General features: G+C 39.9%; 1 protein-coding gene across 4 annotated transcripts in view; it reads right to left on the bottom strand.

Moving 5' to 3' along the window:
- The window catches only part of adamtsl3 (ADAMTS-like 3), a 65,020-nt gene that overhangs the window by 19,299 nt on the left and 24,722 nt on the right, over positions 1–20,999 (bottom strand). For 3 of the 4 annotated variants that reach the window (XM_077498928.1, XM_077498927.1, XM_077498930.1), the window contains exons 3-9: positions 9,605–9,732; positions 4,392–4,437; positions 2,673–2,909; positions 2,458–2,584; positions 1,586–1,660; positions 449–606; positions 174–285 (exon numbers count right to left, since the gene is read on the bottom strand). In XM_077498928.1, coding sequence (XP_077355054.1) covers positions 174–285; positions 449–606; positions 1,586–1,660; positions 2,458–2,584; positions 2,673–2,909; positions 4,392–4,437; positions 9,605–9,732 — 883 coding nt within the window. Of the gene's footprint in view, positions 1–173; positions 286–448; positions 607–1,585; positions 1,661–2,457; positions 2,585–2,672; positions 2,910–4,391; positions 4,438–9,604; positions 9,733–12,542; positions 12,710–20,999 lie in introns of those variants that run through there. The other variant, XM_077498929.1, reaches the window with a different exon arrangement.

The raw sequence follows: 20,999 nt of genomic DNA on the forward strand, positions 1-20,999 counted from the left end.
AAAAAACAAAAACAAAAAAAACAACAACAACAACAACCTGTATTCGCACTTCAAAACGTTTGCTTTGTTCTTGTTTACTGCAAAACTGATGTTTATGTACAGCACTTTGTATCTACCCACTTATTGTTTACAAACTTTATTATGCACAGGTTTATAGCTAGTATCTCACTTACCGCCGCCACACGTGACAGAGCAAGGAAAGAAGTCAGTTTCCCTCCAGCGGTGGACGATGGGTTGGTAGAATATGTATTGGACGACGCTGTCCGGTCCACCTGTAAACTGGACCTGCCAGAAGAACATTGGTGAGATTCCATACGTGACTGTTACAAGTTACAGGTCATGACAATTCTACTGTAACTTCCAAAAGAAACTGATAATACTGGGTAAGACTTTTGAACAGTACTGTCGAAACAGATTTGAAGCACGTGAAACGACTCTCAGTGCTTACCTGGATGGTGAAATCAGCCCCGAGTGGCCCAGGAATTCGCAGGACTTCCTTATCGGCCAGTTTCTGGTAGTCCAAGGTGGTGTTTTCCAGTTGGTACTGCCCTGATTTATCCAAGATACGTCGGTCTTTCACCCCTTGCAGAGTCTTACTCTCCACATCTAAAAAAAAAAACCAGGGAAAAACATACGGGCACACTCATGGGAGGGAAATAACTCTTCGACTCGTGCTACAATTGTCACAGTCTTGGATCCCGCTGACATTTTGCATCCTTGGCAAGTGCCCGCTCTTGACGAGCCAACCATGACCGCACTTTAAACAAACGGACAGGAAATGTGCTCGAAGGTTTGGAGACAAAGTTTGACATGCCGCAGCTTCGCTCTTACTGGGTTTGACCTCACTTCAACCCTGACCTAAGACGGCCATGTTGGATTTCCAACAAGGGCATTCAATCTTTTACTGCCACACGTTATCAAAACATTATCATTCACATCATCGTTGAAAACGTTATATTTCATCAGATTCCGTCATCTTTCATTGTAATTTGATACACGGGCAGCCCATTGAAGAGATACAATGCTGCCATCTGGTGGCCATAGTTAGTGAGTGATTTTGATTCCACAACCCGTTGACCAGACAGCGCTGCACTTAGACGTTGCACTGCCCATTGATTTAAAAAAATAAAAATAAAAAACGTAGTTGACGTCATTTGACGTTTATGGCGGCATACATTGTGATTTTATTAATCGGGATTAAACGTTTTTGGCAGTCAAAGAGTTAAGGGCAACGGAAACATTGGGGAGCACGGGATTGAGCAGTAACCAACATCAGTCAACATCTGTGCACACATGGTTCTAATTTGTATGCCAAAAAGGAGAATGAAAAAGCTCTCCATTGAGGAAAAAGGCTAACTTGAAATGAAAACATACAGCAGGTTCAACTTAATTAGCAACGGATTCAATTTGTCTGCTGTTGACACTTGTTGATGGACACGTCTGCTGGGTCCAAAGGCTCTATATTTGGGTGAACATGCAGTTAAGGATATACTGCACAGTCAAAGAATGCATTGAACACGATCAAGTACAAGTACAGCATCATCTGATTTGGATGGAAGAGCATCCTGGACCTACCAGGACTTACACAAGTGATCCGGGCCTTTTAGGATAAGACGCACATGTCGACTCTTGAAGGGGATGACGACCACAGTATCCTCCGCTTGAGAAGGAGAGGGAGGAAAAAAAAAAAAAAAAAGACAAAATATATTTTAATAATGTATTTTAACTAGGGGTGTCAGGCGATTAAAATTTTTAATCGTAATTAATCGCATGACTTCAATAGTTAACTCGCGATTAATCGCAACTTTTATTTCTGTTCTAAATGAAGAAAAAAAACTTTTTTTAAGTTATCATACTCATTACAAAACGGAAAAAAATAATAGAAATATGGCTGCATCTTTTAGCCATTGATACATTTCATTCATTCATAAAATTGAGTTAAAATTAAAAAGATGTACTGGGGAAAAAAAAAAAGTGTGTGATATTGATTTGTGTTGGTTATTTTTCTGCCACTAGATGGCATAATTGCATTTTTAAATTAGCATTAGAAGAGAGCTAAGTTTCATCATTTTTCACAAATCTATTCAAAATTGTAAGTAATTTAGCTTTTTTTCTACAGGCTCTGGTTGATCTCCTTTGCTCTGCTGCCACCTGCTGGCCATTTGTGTAATAACTACCATTTCTGCAACCATTCTTTGCAGTTGAGAGGCTGCATCAAAGCCTTCTGTATGCTCTAGCATAAAAAAAACTGAAAAACGTATAAATACGTCTTTGGGACACGTAGAACATAAAAAACGTATTTACACGTTATTGGGAGCAAATGAGTTCATCGTGCGTTAAAAAAAAATTTAGTGGCATTAAAGGAACTTTAAATTAACTCAAAATTAATGCACTCATTTTGACACCTCTGATTTTAACCCGTGCAATGACAAAATTACGTTCTAGCGTCGGACATACTTTTTCCTGAGGCATGCTGGGATTTGTAGTGCCCTCGCACCAGCCTGCACGAGGACCCGTCGCCACTGCAGACGCCGCAATTGTCCTCTTTGGCCGCGCTTCCCAACTCGTGATCACAGCCGACAATCTGGAACGCATGCACAGACGCGTCGTCATTTGAAGAAGATTGTGTTCAGGCTGCTCTTTCGTAATAATACTGCAGGTCTCTGTCGCACCTGGCACGCGCCACTGATGCACATGTCTAAGGACTCGGTGTAGCAGCGCGTCCCGTCGAGGACCTTGGGCGCCAACTCCACCAGCAGCCCGGAAGCCTTGGCCTTGCACTTCAGGGCGCAGGGGTTGTCGGGGTCGTTGTAGACGGGAAGCCACTCGTGGAACTGATCCTGGTAGCGGACGTCAGCGTGGGCTGAACATTGCTGAGCCCGGAAGTCTCCGGCATCCACGGGGCAGTCCTGAGCATTAACGTGATGTCAAAGTGAAATGACATGGTGCAATAGCTTGCTTGTTACAGTGAACTCCTGCTTATTAGCAGTCAAGTATTCATATTTGGGGGTGATCTTGTATAGGTTTCTAATTAATTGATAGTGTTTTTCATCAAGTTCAGGGGTGTCCAAACTACGGCCCGGGGGCCATTTGCGGCCCGCCGTCCATTTTTCAGTGGCCCGCGGCATATGCTAAAAAAAATGGCATTTGACTTAGTTGAAATAAAAAACAAAACAAAAATGTTTGGAGATAGTCAAAGAAAGAAGGGAGGGTATCGAAAAACAGGTGCCATTAAAAGGTTATTTTAGTTCACTAAAACTAATGAAAAAACAAACTAAAATTCAAAAAACAATTTCGTTAACAAAATAAAATTAAAACGAAAATGGTTTTTAAAAAACGAAAACTAACTGAAACTACATTTTATGTTTACAAAACTAACTAAAACTAACTAATTATAGCAAAAATGTCCTTCGTTTTAGTCTTTGGTAATGAATTGAATGCATGAGCCTTTGGGGATGATTTTAAATGTGATTTTGTTTTAGTAGATTTATTTTGATATAAACCGGAATAATGACGTTTGAAAGTATGTCACGCAGAAGTGACGTCATCTAGCAGCAGCCAATAGAAAAGCACCTTCAGATGAGGTTGCTCCTATGTTGTTTTTTAAATATTGTGCACAAGTAATACACTAAAAAAACAAACAAAACAAAAAAAAAACCTAATACTAATATTGAAAGTAACTAAACTAAAACTAAGCATTTTTTAAAGAACTGAACTAATATAAACTACAACCACCCTAAAAAGTAATAAAAACTAACTAAAATGACCCTACTGCCATATTACAAATAAATTGGTTTATATACTGTCGCATTTTTCTAAATATGCAAAAGCACAAATAAAATTATTTGTACAATTTTTAGGACTAAACACAATTTCTCTTCATAACATGATGTGGCCCTTGCGTCCTTCTGATTTTCTGTATGTGGCCCTCAAATAAAAAAAAAGGTTTGGACACCCCTGATCTAGTTTGAGATGTCCTGTTTTGGTGGAAGTCCTCGAATGGACCTGGTGAATGAATGAATGAATGAATGAATGACGACACTCTTTTCAGCGCCTTGAAATCTCACATAAGAAAAGACTTGACTTAGATAAGAAAAAAGACTAACCCTAACCCTAACCCTTTGAGTCCTCTCAAAGGGGAGCACAGTAGGAGCATGGAAAAAAAAAAAAACAACAACTCACATCTACAGACATTACAACCGATTAAATATGTCGGAAGTGAAAGTAAAACTTTGTACTTCCAAATACTTGCATAATCTACTTTGCCGTTCTGATTTTAGCGATTCACAGCAGGGCTTGGCCTCTATCCCCGCCCCCTGCCAAAAAGCAGGAGTTCACTGTAACAAATCCCCCCAGTTGGAAGCTCCGCTATATGAAGATGCTGAACTTACCACATTACTGCATGTGCGATATTTGATATTCTGCCCTTCGCAGGTCCTAGAGGAAGGAGGAAGGAGGGGAAAAAGGAGCACTTGTGTCAAACTGGCTTTGGGCGGTGTTGAATGATGAGGCGAACCACAATACGCACCAGCGGGTTAGCTCAACACTTTTCGCATGCGGCGAGCGTGCGAGGTTCTGCGACGAGCTCGCAAAGACATAATAGCGCCCGTACAACGTGACCATACACTGTAGTCACTATCGTGAAAGGAGATTTATCACACTTTCAAATCTGCTGACCTCCAATGAAATAAAGACGTTTACACAGGACAAAAAATAAAATAAAATAAAAATGAAAATAAAAAATCACCATTTATTCATGTTTACATTAGTGATAGACCGATATGGCTTTTTCAAGGAGAACGATAACCGATATTTCAAGCCGATATTTATTTGCTGTAGAAGAGAAAATATTAGTGTAAAAATTAAAAAGTACTTTTTCTTTTCAATTTTAAACGATATTGGCAGCTTTGTTTAAAAATTATATTTAAAAAAAATTGCAGGGAGTTTCAACATTTCTTTTTTTTATTTTTTATTTTTTTTTTTTACTTTTTTTTAATTCTTAAAAATAAAACATGTAGGGAATTTCCAGTGTCAGCATCCTTATTTATAAAGTGGAAATTGAAATAGATCCATAAATGAAAAGTTCCTGTATTTCACTGTGCAAAAAAATGAACGCAAACGTAGCAAATTTGGGGTTTTCATCAGGATTCATAAAAAGTTTCAAAAGATTTTTGCAGAAGGTGAACAAATTGTAAGAATGTGTTCAAAAATACCCGCTTTATTGGCCTTCAGATTGGTCAAAAGGCCGATACCGATATTTGTCAAACTGCCAAATATCGGCACCGATAATCGGCCCGGCCGATAATCGGTCTATCCCTAGTTTACATTGATCCATGCTAAGATAAATCTCAAATAACTCCAAACGCATGTGGGTAGACAACTAAAATGTATCTGTCAAATGTATCTGGCCTCCGGTTGTTTTTGATACTACTAGACCAGGGGTGTCCAAACTTTTTCATTTGAGGGCCACAGACAGAAAATCAGAAAGACGCAAGGGCCACATAATGTTATGAAGAGAAATTGTGTTGAGTCCTAAAAATTGAACAATAATTTATTTGTGCTTTTGCACATTTAGGAAAATGCTACACACTACAGTATATAAACCAATTTATTTGTAATATGGCAGTAGGGTTATTATAGTTTTGCAATTTTTCATTTTAGTTTTTATTAGTTTAGTTCTTTAAAAAATGCTGAGTTCTAATTTAGTTTGTTAGTTTCAGTATTAGTATTTAAAAAAAAAAAGTGTATTACTTGTGCGCATTATTTAAAAATGGGAGCGATGTCGTCTTTTGGTGCTTTTCTATTGGCTGCTGCTAGATGACGTCACTTCGGTGTGACATACTTTCAAACGTCATTATTCCAGTTTATATCAAAAGAAATCTACTAAAAAAAAAATCACATTTAAAATCATCCCCACAGGCTCATGCATTAAATTAATTACCAAAAGACTAAAACGAAGGACATGTTTGCTATAATTCTAGTTAGTTTTAGTTAGTTTTGTAAACATAAAATGTAATTTCAGTTAGTTTTCATTTTTTGAAAAGCATTTTCGTTTTTATTTTATTTCGGTAACAATATTGTTTTTTGAATTTTAGTTTTAGTTTTTTCATTAGTTTTAGTTAACTAAAATAACCTTTCATGGCACCTCTTTTTCGATACCCCCCCTTCTTACTTTGACCACCTCCAAACATTTTTGTTTTATTTCATTTGAACTAAGTCAAATGCCATTTTTTAGCATATGTCGCGGGCCACTGAAAAATGGCCGACGTAGTTTGGACACCCCTGAACTAGACTGTTGCGATAATACGACAGATCAGCCTCGAAAGTATCCTCAAATTATTGCAAATAGTACAGTGAAGTCAACCCTGCCACCTGGTCAAACACATTGGAACAGTTTGGCATGTCAGGACGACAATCTCCAGTATCTCCGCTCCAATTATCAAGCAAACAGAATTTTTGCAGCGCTTTGATGCTGCCGACTGATGATAAAACATCGACGGCGACTATGACGGGCCAATTATCCGCGACTCCAAGGAAACCAATCAAAGGCAATTCGGTTTATTTTGGAAAACCTTTCAGAGGAAATCCAGAGCGGAACCGCAATTAGACACAACACGGCAGGGTTTTGGAGGGACAGATGACAGATGATTCTGACAGAGGCGGAGGGGGGGGGGGGGGGTCGAAGCGCACGTGGCGCAACAACGTTAAGTCAAATCCAGACTCGTTCTTCTGCCAAGTCGGAGAGACGGGGAACAAATCAGTCCGGGATGAGCAACACACGTTTTCCTTTCCTGACAAATTTCAAGGTCAAAGTAGAATTCAATACGGCGTCAAGAGTTTTTGGGGTGAAATATGAGAAAAGTAGAATAGCTACGAGGGATGTAACGATATCCAAACATCACGATACGATATCATCACGATATGAAGGTCACGATACGATAATTGGGGGGGGTTGGCGATATTTTAAAAAAAGATCACAATATTGGAAAAAAAAAAAAAAAGCTCATACTAAAAAAAAAAAAAAAGCACAATATTGTGCTTTTGTACATAACAGCAATGCATATAAACCACCTACAATCTCTAATAACAATATTGAGGCACTTACTTGCTAATGCAAGCACACATTGATCGCTTCACAAGCAAATTCGGTTCCCCTTTCATCTGACAGTTAGCATAGATTTTGATTTAGAACACATATAACTCTTTTACTGCCGCACATTATCAAAACGTTATCATTCACGTCATCCTTGAAAACGTCCTATTTCATCCGATTTTGTCATCTTTCATTGTGATTTGATACACGGGCAGCCCATTGAAGAGATACAATGCTGCCATCTGGTGGCCATAGTTAGTGAGTGTTTTTGATTCCACAACCCATTGACCAGGCAGCGCTGCACTTAGATGTTGCACTGCCCATTGATTAAAAAAAAAAAAAAAAAAAAAAAAAAAAAAAAAAAAAAAAAAAAACATAGTTGACGTCATTTAACGTTTATGGCGGCATACATTGTGATTTTATTAATCGTGATTAAACGTTTTTGGCAGTCAAAGAGTTAAAAGGGTGCCTAAGTGTGATACCGTGTGTGGTAGTAAGATGTGGTGGAACGAACGAAGCTGGCATGCCATTTTGTTCCACTTGCTAATCGAGTTGGCTACGTTTGGTGGTTTGGGTGGGTGGTACATTAGGTGAAGTGTGAAGTAATGCGCAATGCAATGAAGTCATTCTGGTTACTCGAAAATGTGTCTTTTTAGCCCAATATTTCTGTCCTTTTGCCACAAACCTTTTCGATAAAGACCACGTCCTTGGATTTGACTTTGGTATAAATAGTCAATCTATTTCAGTGCCTATTGTCTGGAACGAACTCAGGCACCGCCCCTTTGGATGTCTGGACAGTTTTAGTGGCGGCCGGCCGATGACATAACAGCATTTCGGGAACTCCCGTTGCAGACTATGGGAGGTTGGCTCACACCATTAGGCCAATTGTCTGGGTTTATTTGGCGGAACGATTGGGAGCAGCCGAGAGACGCCGACCAGATTGAATTTTAAAGACAAAATATGGCAGTTTAATAGAAAGCAGCCAGACTTGCAGGCAGTGAGTTTCTCTTTTAAAAAAAAAAAAGTCGGAATGACTCTGGATAGTGTTTGAACGCATGTGTACAAATTGGCTTACAATTTGTTTCCATTTATCGAAAGGTCAACGAGGTATTCCGTTTTCTAAATACGGCTCGTGTGATCCAAGCCTCTCTGAGTTCAGGCTAGCGCTATAAACGTTTGTCATTTGTGCCGACTAAAAATAGCTAGCGATGTAACGATATCCAAACATCACCATACGATATTATCACGATATGAAGGTCACGATTCGATAATTATCACAATATTGTGGGGTGGGGGTGGGGTTTGGTTGGGGGGGTTGGCGATATTTAAAAAAGATCACAATATTGTAAAAAAAAAAGAAAAAAAAAGAGAGCTCATATTAAAAAAAAACCACAATATTGTGTTTTTGTCCATAACAGCAATTGCATATAAACCACCTACAATTGCGAATAACAATATTGAGGCACTTACTTGCTAATGCAAGCACACATAATCGCTTCACAAGCAAATTAGGTTCCCCTTTCATCTGACAGTTAGCATAGATTTTAAACATAGAAGGCCAAAACATCCCTAATGAAAATTAAATTGCACTAATAAACTAGCCACTAGATGGTGCTAGAACTGCACAAATGGAAATCGACCTGACTTTTTTTTTTTTTTTTTACAGATGTGTTCCTTTTAAATATTGTGAACATGACGACGACGATATTGCGGCAGTTTTAACTCATTCACTTCCAGCCCAATAAAAAATGGATCTTTGACGTGTATAGCCGTCAATGGCACTGAATGAGTTAATCATGTCTGAGAATTTCGATTAATCACCTAATCAAAAAGGCTTTTTCAACATTTTTTTTTTTTGAAGAACACCTGTTGTGTGTTAATTCTTTCTACATTTATTGTTGAAAGTACATCTTGAACATTTTTTGATCCACTGCACACTCGCTCATCCTCCTCTTATTTTAATCAGTTAATTACTTTAAAAATGTGATTTTTTAAAATAAATTTCCTCCATAAAACAATAACAGATCATTTTAAATGAAGACATACATCCCAATATAGCATTTTACCTTACAATTGCATGAAATTAATAGCAATTTTCTGCTTCTAATTTATATTTCCTGTAAAACGGCCACAAGGGGGTGTAAGAATAATTATACTTAGATTTTTTTTTTTAACAAAAATTAGAGCTGTCAAGTGATTATTTTTTATAACCATTAACTCATTCACTGCCAGCCCAGTAAAAATGGATCTTTGACGTGTATAGCCGTCAATGGCACTGAATGAGTTAATATCACGATATCGCCCTTACCGTGACATCCCTAAAAATAGCACAATGTTTTTTTGTTTTTTTTAACCATTAACTCATTCACTGCCAGCCCAGTAAAAATGGATCTTTGACGTGTATAGCCGTCAATGGCACTGAATGAGTTAATATCACGATATTGCCCTTACCGTGACATCCCTAAAAATAGCACAAAGTTTTTTTGTTTTTTGTGTGTGTGGAAGACTTACTTGGAACTGAGGCATCGTCTCAGGGAATACGACGCTCCTCCTCCGCAGGTACGGGAACATTCGCTCCACGAGCCCCAGGCGTCCCACAGAGTATCTCGGTCCTCTTCCGAACGGGCTGTCCGCGAGCTCTGCGCATGGAGAGGTGGGAACGTGAGATCAAATGGACGGAGCCCAATCGCAGGGCGATGCATTTGGCGGCAGGCCTTCGGAATTTTACCGCAGCATCCAAAGTCAATATTGTGAGAAGGTGAATTTTTTTTGCGACTCAGAGGACAACATGCATCTCAGATGGCACGTGACAGCCAAAATAACTATGACCCTCCGCACCCTTCAATCAATCAAGCCCCACCCCCACGTCTCTTCGAATCCTGCACAGGAAGCCTGGCAGTGGGTGGAATGGAGATTGGGGGCGGTGCTTTCTTCTAAATTGATTTCATGGGACAGATTCATCAAGCTGTAAAACAAGGTGTTTATTTTGAAAAGGCTGGCACGGTCATGTGATCCGCATCACCTCCGTCTGACTGCGCGCGTGTTATGTTTCTTTCTTTTGGCCCGACACCGGAGGGCGAGAAGCGAGGCTGCCTAAGCTGGCATGCTTCAGAAAGCGGCCGCTGCAAAATAAAAAAAAAAAAAAAAAAAAAAAAAAAAGACAGGCCGGAGACCCCGCCTCTTTTTCACTGAAAAAAAACACTAACGCTGGGACAAATCATCCACCTCCCATGGTAGTCGGAATGTGGCTGAAAAGACTCGGGGTGCAAACACATTCAATCAAATAATCTGTCATTCACTGGAGGCTGTGAAAAGAAAATTGGTGCAAAGGAGGGGGAAAAAAAAAAAAAAAAAAAGTCCCTCGTATCATTTCACGCAATAACCTAAACACAAAGACGGCTTTTCTGATGTTGGTGGGCCATCAAAGCATATTTGGAGAAAAAGTTTACACAACAGTTCATCCTGCACGCCCCTGAAGTCGGACTAAAACAAGGAATGTTTTTTGTCTCGTCCCATCAGGTTTCACCACTACCAGTCACTTGCATAATTTCTTTTGCAAAGATTTTATTCCAGATTCTTGGGATAGACCGATTATCGGCTGGGCCGATTATCGGCACCGATATTCAGCATTTTGACAAATATCGGCATCGGCCATTTCGAAGAATCATATGACCGATAATAGATCCATTAAAAAAAAAAAAAAAAAAAAAAAAAGTGTTAACTTCAGGGAACTAATTTAAATGTAAATAAAATATATATATATATATATATATAAGTTTTCATTTTCATTTTTGCCGACCCTGGGAACTCTCTGCACCTTCTGTTTTGGTTTGAAATTAAAACTGAGATATGTAAAAATGTATGCATCAGATATTTTGAAATTTTGGAATACTTTATTTCATGTAGAAAACAATTTGTTTTTATTTAACTTTTGAAAACATGTTCCTGCCCCTGGGAGAGCCCAGAACTTGTTAGATAAAAAAAAAAAAAAAAAAAAAAAAAAAAAAAACGGAAAAAAAAAAAAGAGTCAATTAACTAAGATAAAAAAATAAAAATTAAAAAAAAATCCCAATATTTTACTAACCCTAAAACTTGTTTTAAATTTGTAACAAAATTAAGAGCTGGAATTTGTATTTTTTTTCCAGATTTTGATGCTAATATTTTTTGCCCTTTTTTTTTTTTTTTTTTTTTAGTGAAAATGAATATCGGCTCCAAATATCGGTTATCGGTGTCCTTGACTACTAATAATTGGTATCGTATTGGTCCCGAAAAAAACATATCGGTCTCTCAACCAGATTCAGATCCTCTGGCGGAAAAAAAAAAAAAAAAAATGCATTCACAATTCAGAAGGCAACCCAAGTCCACCTTGGCCCATTTTCTTCTCACGAAAGCAGTTATGTAAAATGATCTTATTTTCATTGGGGCACAGGAGCAAAAAAAACAACAAAAAAAACAAAGATGCTGCCGAACAGCACAGGGACCCAAGGTTGATTTTATTCGAAGTTAGCGTGGACTGATGAAAATGGCTGACACAGCCAACCAGGGACCGCAGCCAAAGCGATGGCGCTACTTTTGACTTTGCAAACGGATCCACGGCAAATAAACGGACTTTGTCGGGCAGCCTCTTAATTCTCCTCCTTTTGAAAAGCAATCAGAGAATTTTGCAGTCAACTGGCGAGCCAAGTGAGTCACAACAACAAGCCTGGTGGAGAGAGGAGAGGACGAGAAGGATGGAGATGGAGGAGGAGGATGACGACGGCGTTTTGGCTCCGCTATTGTTTTCCGCCAAAGCGGGATAACGCAAGCTCCTTGCCGGGATTTTGGCGCTAACAATCAAACGGCTCGCATGTCCGCTTGGCGGCCATCTAATCCCGTCTCATCCCGTCCCCGCTCGCCGCTGGAGCGCATTCGGGACGGGACAGACTCCGCTCGTTTGTCAATGAGAAAAACAGAAAGGTGGCCTCTCTTCCCGTTGTACTCGGTCAAGCAAGCAAAGGAGGAAATGAGCAAGCACGCTGACGCTCGCTGACGGACGGATTGGATGCAGGTCACCTGTCAGCACGTTAAGGACATTTTCCTGGACGGGGGGGGAAAGAGAGAAACCTGACTCATGCACCTTCTATTAAATACGCAGGCTGGATGGCAAGACATTTGATAGCCACACATCTGCTCGATCTCTTTTCTTATGCATCCTAACCGAAGGGGTTGGAGGGGGAGGGGGGGAGGGGGGGAGGGGGGGGTCTATTTGACCTCAAGGGAAGGAAGAGACACTTTTCAGCTTCTGCAGTAAGGCTAAAAAGGACCTCCAGGCGAGACAACGCGAGTCACATGCCGCATAGTCAACAACAACATCATGTGACATTTAGGGATGAAATTGCAAATATGGTAAAGAAATGCAAAACATTATATAGGAAACAAGCAGAAAAAAAAAAAACAGGTATTACAGTACCATGATAAGAATAGCCGTCACCAGCAGTTTGCAAGCTGTTGAACCCTCCATGACTTCATGAAGGCGTTTTTGCTCCTCTTTGGGTCAATCTATGCGTCCGGTCCGCCAGGAGTCTTTTCTCCGTGTGCCTGTGCTGCTTAGTAGTAACTTGGATTCAGGGGAGGGTATGGAAGAAGGGAGGGAGGGAGGGAGGGAGGAGTGTATATTTGTACGTGCAATGTGAGGAGTAGGGGGGAGTGGGGCGGGGGGTCCTCAAGTCTGGCACAGCAGCCAATCAATAAATGGGCTCAAGTCGAGCGTGCTCATTCAAACAAGGAGTTGGAAGGCGGCTGCAACTTCACACGTTGTGATGTCAAACGTGCTGACTTCATTCTTCTGAATGCTCAAAATGTCACCCACCAAGTTTGTACTGGAAATGTAAAAAAAAAAAAAAATTAGAAAAAATTAATTAAATTAAATACTATTTTAAAAATTAAGGTAATTGCCACATCTTTAGTGAGACAACGGGCTTGGAACCATAACAGGTATTACATATCGTCCATATGAAGTTCGTTATCTCATTCACTGCCATTGACGGCTATGGACGTCATTTTTAACCCTTTTCCTGCCATCAACGTGAATTAACGTTAATGGAAAATCTCAACGAGCACCGCCAACAACGTTAATTGACGTCAACTATGTTTTTTTTTTTAGGGATGGGCGAGTACCGATACCAGGTATCGGTATGGGGCCGATACCAGCCTTTTTTTCAAGTACTCGAGTACTGGTGACGCAGACGAGTACAAGCGAGCGATGGCAGAGGGGGGAAGACGTTAAGTGAGTCCTCCTTGCCTGTAAGTGGCGCTAGCTTGCAGCAGTTTTTCACCAAAACTTCACCGGTTTGGAAATGCTTCAAAATTGTCAATCTTCAACTAAAAGAGCATTTGTGTGTTTTATTTTTGTGTTTTAACAAGCTGGCAGATCAGGTGTGTCCAAACTTTTTCATTTGAGGGCCACATACAGAAAATCATAATGATGCAAGGGCCACGTAATGTTATGAACAGAAATTGTGTTTAGTCCTAAAAAAAAAATTGGACAAATAATTTATTTGTGCTTTTGCATATTTAGAAAAATGCTACAGTACATAAACCAATTTATTTGTAATATGGTAATAGCCATATTACAAATAAATTGGTTTAGTCTAGTTTTGGAATTTTTTTTATTTAGTTTTTATTTTGGTTTGAGTTTTGTTTTTTTAAATTCAGTTAGTTTTCAGGGTGGTTCTGTTAGTTTTTATTTGTTTTAGTTCTTTAATTAGTTTTAGTTTTTTTTTTTTTTTAAATGTCTATTACTTGTGCGCAATATTTAAAAAAAAACACCATGGACGCAATGTCTGAAGGTGCTTTGCTATTGGTTGCTGCTAGATGATGTCACTTCTATGTGACATACTTTCAAATGTCATTATTCTGGTTTAGATCAAAATAAATCTACTAAAAATTACATTTAAAGTCATCCGCAAAGTCTCATGCATGAAATTAATTCCCAAAGACTAAAACGAAGGAAATTTTTGCTGTAATTATAGTTAGATTTAGTTTTTGTAAACATAAAATGTAATTTCAGTTAGTTTTCGTTCTTTAAAAAGCTTTTTTTTTTTTTTGTTAAGGAAATTTTTTGAATTTTAGTTTTAGTTATTTCGTTAGTTTTTGTGAACTAAAATAACCTTTAATAGCACTTGTATTAAAATTAAATGTATTATAAATATTTGAACTGAGTCAAATACCATTTTAAGCATATGCCGCGGGCCACTGAAAAATGGACGGCGGGCCGCAAATGGCCCCCGGGCCGCAGTTTGGACACCTCCATTGTAGATGGACAGCTCTTGGCCGAGAGGCATTGGATCATAATCCTAGAGAGAATTTCCCGTTTTGCAATTATTGCACGAAACAACAACAACAACAACAACAAAAGAAATAATGGATTCTATAAATCTAGTGCCAGCCTGTGATCAAATCAACTCTGGCTTTCATTAAAACACGGCAATCGCACCGTAAATGGTCATCCGCTTGACCCCGCTGCGGCAGCGCCAAGGGGCGGGGCCTCTTCCACAAGCCTCGCGAACCCTGGTGTTTGCTTTCAGAAGAAATCCTTCTCATATTTGCAAGTGTGAAAGTACAGAAAATAAACGGCGGCCTCAATTTGCCTTGACAACTATTGATGCCAGAGAAGGGAAACGAACGCGTTTTGATTGACAAGCCACTTGGAAGCCGTCGTCAACCGCAACATTGCTGGAGGTGTCTTGACTTCAAACAGCTCGTGAGGATGAATAATGTAACTCCCAAAATAGGCTGCTTTGATTGAAATCTCAACACAACACAACAACAACACAAGACCTACAAATAAAAGCTTGAAAAGTCATTCATGGGCCGACAAAAAAAAATAAAAAATAAAAAGAGATTTTGTGGTTACCACGGCTGCCCCAGATCACCTGCTTCAGTGTTTGGCCAGGACATGCCGAATATTGCTCAAATCAAGTGTGCGCGGCGAGCGCATTAATCTCGTTCTTTTGTGCTTCAGGCATGATTTACATCAAAGTTATTGTTAAAACGGTTTTCTGGGCTCCTGCCGTCAAATATTTTACCAGGATAGATTTTTTTTTTTTTTTTTTAACGACTTACAGCTGAGTAGCGACCACATTTCCCAATGCTTGCCCAAATCCGATGATCGGAATAGAGATGTAATTCCCCAGCGCCAGTCCAAGTTAAGACAGATGGAAGGTGAGCAGCATAACTGCAGTTTTATATACTTCTTTGAAGTACTTCTCATAAAATAGTTTCTTTTTTTTTTTTTTTTTTTTTTTTTGTAACTTTGTGGCCACCACAGTTTCTAGCTGCATTATTTTTTTATTTATTTTTTTTTTACGGTTAGCATTAGGGGTTCCTAACGATTCGATCCGTATCACGATTCATAGGTCGTGATTCGATTCGATACCGATTAATCCCAATATGAATTTACAAGTCGATTGTTGCGATTTTTTTTTTTTTTTTTACTCAAATTTAGAAAATACCATTCAGTAAACTTCGACAAAGATTTGTATGAAAATTTATTATTTATTAATCTGAAACTTCAGTTTTATAACTGTGAACCACTGTATTTAACTCATTCACTCCCAGCCATTTTCACAGAAACAGTCCCGTTCGCTCCCGGCTGTTTTACTGGATTTTGACTGATTTTGCAAGGCCCACAGAATATTGTGTTCAATTGCTATAAAAGCATGGAACCTATCAAAAGAAAGATTAAAGTCTCTTCTTTCATCAGGAGAAAAAAAAAAAAAAAAAAAAAAAAAAAAAAAAAATCCCGTTTTGCAGCAATTAGCATTAGAAGAGAGCTAAATTTCATCAGTTTTCGCAAATCTATTTAAAATTGTAAGTAATTGATCTCCTTTGCTCTGCTGCCACCTCCTGGCCGTTTGTGTAATAATTACCATTTCTGCAACCGTTCTTTGTAGTTGAGAGGCTGCAGCAAAGCCTTCTGTATGCTCTAGCATAAAAAAACAAACAAAAAAAACGTATAAATACGTCTTTGGGACACTTAGAACATTTAAAAAAACGTATTTACACGTTATTGGGAGCAAATGAGTTAAGGTGTGAAAGTTAGACGTTTTGTTGAATATTTCTCCAACAAAAATGGATGTTAAAAAATCGATTCAACTGCCTATTGAATCGATTCAAGAATCGCGTGCTGTAGTATCGCGATATATTGCCGAATCGTTTTTTTTTTTTTTTTTTTAACACCCCTAGTTAGCATAAAACCAACTGAGGTGACTTGAGAAAATGGATGGATGGATGGATGTTATTCCTCAATACTAAATCTAATTAAAATTGAGCTGAATCTTTGTGGTCAAAACCAAGATGGTACCAAGTGACTAAATCATCAACACAAAACAGATCCACAACCATGCAACTGCGAGCATCGAGGCACCTGGTTTGCCTCAGCAGCTTATTATACCCGATGAGAGCGCGGAACATTCACAACTCCGAGTGAGGCAAAGCCGTTATTACCACCAAAAGAGACGTCTGATCTGCTCTAAAGGCTCTATAAAGAGCCACGGTTTCGGTTTTCAACCTGAAAATTGAGTCACATCGGTGTAACATGTGTTTTTCATTGTTGGGAATGTATTTTGTGTTGTCTTTGGCTGTGGAACATCCACTGAAAGCGATAGTAATGTGATAAAAGGTGGTCAAAGTTAGGCTTTGGAGCGTCCTCGTGTATCGGACATTTTCCCCTCGGTTAGATAATGATGCAATAACAAGGAGCACAAGAAGGAGCTTGAGTTCCATGTCATGACCCACGCCTGACCTGTAAATATGGCAATGATTAAAGATTTTTTTATTTATTTTTTTAAAGGAAACCTCAAGCGCCAAATCTCCTTAGAAAAAGCCATAAATTCAATGAGACTCTTTTGATATACGTGCAATTAAGTTTTCAAACAAGGCATGCATCAAACAATGACTCCACCTCTCACACACGAAAGCTCTTCCAGCAAAGTTCAAATATGAACGAAGCACGTGAAAAATGCCTTGACCTCGGTTGCTCCTGGTATAAAACTGCACTGGACTTCTGAGTTTGGTAAATGAGACCTTGATCCCCAGAAATGTCCAATAAAGCTTGAAATGGAGCAAACTCGTCACCACCCAAGACCATTTGTTTGTACAGTAAAGTATATTCCCGTCAGTATGCGGCCATAGGAACACATCAGAGGATTAAAGAACCCGTTTTGACGCTTACGATGTCAGCACTTTGCGTCCTGTGACGAGACAATCGGCATTTAACGCTTGCCCCAAATTTCTGTGACAGTTTACAGAACATAATCGAGCTCATTCTGTGGAGTTCAAATGGGTTCCGCTTGATGGACACAGAGAGAGAGGAAATGTGAATGCATGACTAAAACAGCACCCCGATCCCCGCATAAAACCCCTCAAAGTGCTTTTCCTCAGCCTCACAGCTGTCTAAATACGCTACCGTGGTGAGAGCTTTAATGGATGCTCGGCCAGTAAACACCGAGATGAGGCAAGGAAAGGAAAACAAGGAAAGAACTAAGACTTATTTTTCACTTGTAAAACTACTCTGCAGCTCACTGTTAAGACCTCTGTAATGGACAACGAGTTTATTTTCTAATTTTTTGTCAATGTTGGAACTCTTATTTTCTAACTTCCTCTTTCGGCGGAACTTTATTTTGAAGGTATGCGGAAAGGTAGAATGACGTAAGAGACGGAAGTGGATTCAGAGCGCGAGACGTTTGAAGCAGTAAAAATAGTTTCACGCACGACGAATCAAACATTAAAGTTACTTAGCCCGGTTGAAAGTGGTAACAAGGTGAAGAATTAAGCTAAACTTTAAATAGATTTGTTTAGTTTGTGTTGACATTTTGAGTTTAATTAGCCTAAATGTATCTGTTTAGAGGAAATGAGAATATGTTTAATTGATGGCGTCATGTTTGTTTTATTTCCAGCTCTTACGGTGTAAGCGGTTTATGCATGGACAAAGGAAAGGAGAATTAAAAAGAAAACTTCAGACCACCAGTAAAGCTTCATTATTTCAACCGACGCTACAACCTCCAAAGCCTCGTTTGCAGCTGCAGCATTCAGCTCAGCGGTGGCACCTAGTGGCACGGATTAGAAACTGCAAAAAGCCTAAAAAAACACGATCAAGCGCCAGCTCATTACTTTGTCGCACCGTGCAATCGACTCAAACAGAGACTTCGTCTCCACCTCACCCCGTTCTGAGGAGGAGCCGCCCTCCACCCCCTGTCATTACCCCAAGTGAGGTCACACTGAGAATTTGCTGAGGAATGCTGTCGGTTTGCTTGTGGTCCACAACCTGGAAAACCCCAGGCGCCACAAATAATTGGCCAACAATTTACAGTCCAAACAAACCCTTCCTTATCGCAATTACTGTAAAGAATGCGGCGGCGGGGGAGGACGATAACTTGCCTGATTTTGGCACAATCGAGATGATCAATTGATCGATGGTTGAGAATCCGATCAGATATCCTATTTCGGATAATAAATCACAGGCACATGTTTCCGCGCAACAGAATGCAAAGTTTTCACGGGGGAGACCCTCATTGGTGTGTAATCAGCCATAAATTTGGAGGCTTCAGTGCTCCGCTGGGTCGCCGCCTCAGATTGTGATTTGGGGATGGAACTAATAGGTGGAAAGTTGGGAAAACACATGTTGCAACAGGATGCATAGTCCCTCAAGAAGAAATCATCGCTACCATTTAACTTCTTCTGTAAACACACTGATAGACCTCGCAAGTCCATTTTTTTTTTTTGTAGACAAGACCCCTTACCTTATCAAATTCAATAAATGCAACCATATTTGTCAAGTGTTGAAACTGCAATCTTCTTCGCAGCTTTTCCATACTTGAAGCCAAAGTTTCGTATGAGCCTCCTCCAATTGTGTCCTTTTAAGTCTGTTCCTTTCATCCAAACGGTCTCTGTACTTGGTCTTCCTTAATTTCAAGACCCCTGTACTTCCATCTGGATCTTCTCTTCCAACATGCCGTCCTTCAGTTCTTCTCATCAGATGTCTAAGTCTTGCTTTCATTTGGGTTCCCATCACGGACTGCCTGATGTATTCAAGTTATGCTGTCCGTTCAAGTCACCGCGGACATCTTCGTTTCCATACCATCAAGCTAATTTTCGCAACTTTCCAAAAAGTGGCGCTGCTTCCGTACATCATGGCTGGTCTAACCGCTTCTTTATGGTTTTGTTTTATAGGGATTCGTCACATGTCACCTCCCAACATTTGTCTCCTTTTGTCAGATTCACAGTAGTTGAGTTTACAAGACTGGCTACTTTTAAACAAATTAAAGCTAAAGTACACAGACCATCAGCACTCAGAGGCTTAAATTATTCATAAAAGTCAAAGGCCTATCTCTGCGTTCTATAAATATTTGGTCCAAGTGCGCCTTGAGTTCCAAGCACTGTTCACTTTTTCAGCTTGGCGAGCGCGTCAAGCTCATCGTTCCAATTTTGTGGTTTGTGAACATTTTCTCGGCGGGCTCCAGCGTATTGAAAAAGTGTGTGCGGGTCGGGTGTGCGTGCACATGTGAGAAGTGCAGGTGTGGCCCAGCAGGAGTGCCGCGCAATTGACTTTTTTTTTTTTTTTTTGCAAGCGTGCGCTCACAGCGGCTGGAAAGGGATGAACTCTTGGGGTACGCAACAGGGACGCTCGCGCACTCTCAACTGCAAAGACCGGAACCGTCTGTCAATATGTTATGATGTCAATCATGCACGCAAGCATGTGTGAGGATGAACGGCTGGATGAAGGGAACGCGAGTATGATGTACAATTCAGAACTGTCACATACATACCGTATTTGTCGGATTATACGTCGCTCCGGATTATAAATCGAACCAGCCAAAAAATGCATAATTAAGAAGAAAAAAAACATATATAAGTCGCACTGGAGTATAAGTCGCATTTTTGGGGGAAATGTATTTGGTAGAATCCAACACCAAAAACATACGTCATCTTCAAAGGCAATTTAAAATAAAAATAAAAGGGAGAACAACAGGCTGAATAAGCGTACGGTATGCTAACGTTACATGGCTGACATGCCTGCTAATGTCAGTAACGACGTAACATATTAAGAGTTCGTAGCGAGCAGTGACGGGTCGGAGGCGGAGTGTTGAAGGGCGGAGCCAAAGGCTGGCGTTTTATTGACATCAGCTTCTGAGGTCTTAACAGCAACTCCCCACTCAGCTAGAAGCTAACAGGCTAACTCCCCTTTTGCACATAACAAAACCTTCCCACCCGGAACGTTCCGTGGGTGAATTATGTTCCCATCACTACAAGTTATTCATATAACGCTAGCATAAAGAACATGCTAACAAGTTTACCAAACTATCAGTTTCACTCCAAAATCACGAAATCCAATGAAATCTTCATCCTCGATGTCACTTTTAAACAACTCTCCCAACTCGGGAGGTAGACGATGCAATGTTGAACTTATCGACACAGGCCGAGAGCGCCCTCTTGCGGTTTAGTGTGAAAATAACGTGAAATGATATAATTTCACACGTAAGTCGCACCAGAGTATAAGTCGCACCCCCGGCCAAACTATGGGAAAAAAAAACTGCGATTTATAATCCGAAAAATACGTTGATTTTGTAGCATTTCGTCTGATTTCAAGTGGTAGTTAAGAACAAGCCTTTTTCTCACAGCGAGTGGAACGTGACATATCTTTCTGGACTTGAAAACCACGTAATTCTCGGGCCATTAGAGCCCACATTAAAGAGATGGATTCGTTTAGGGTTGCATGTTGCCCAGTGGTTAACCTAAACTCCGCTCCGCATGGGTGGCAGGGGGGGATCTTTCAGCGGCAGGTAATTACAGCCGGGATAACACTGTTGCTTACACTGGAGATTAGCGCAGGCTGTCTGAGCCAAGTGCCCACAATGAGCAACTCATG

The sequence above is a fragment of the Festucalex cinctus genome, chromosome 16, assembly GCF_051991245.1.
Source record: "Festucalex cinctus isolate MCC-2025b chromosome 16, RoL_Fcin_1.0, whole genome shotgun sequence".
Classification (NCBI taxonomy): domain Eukaryota; kingdom Metazoa; phylum Chordata; class Actinopteri; order Syngnathiformes; family Syngnathidae; genus Festucalex; species Festucalex cinctus.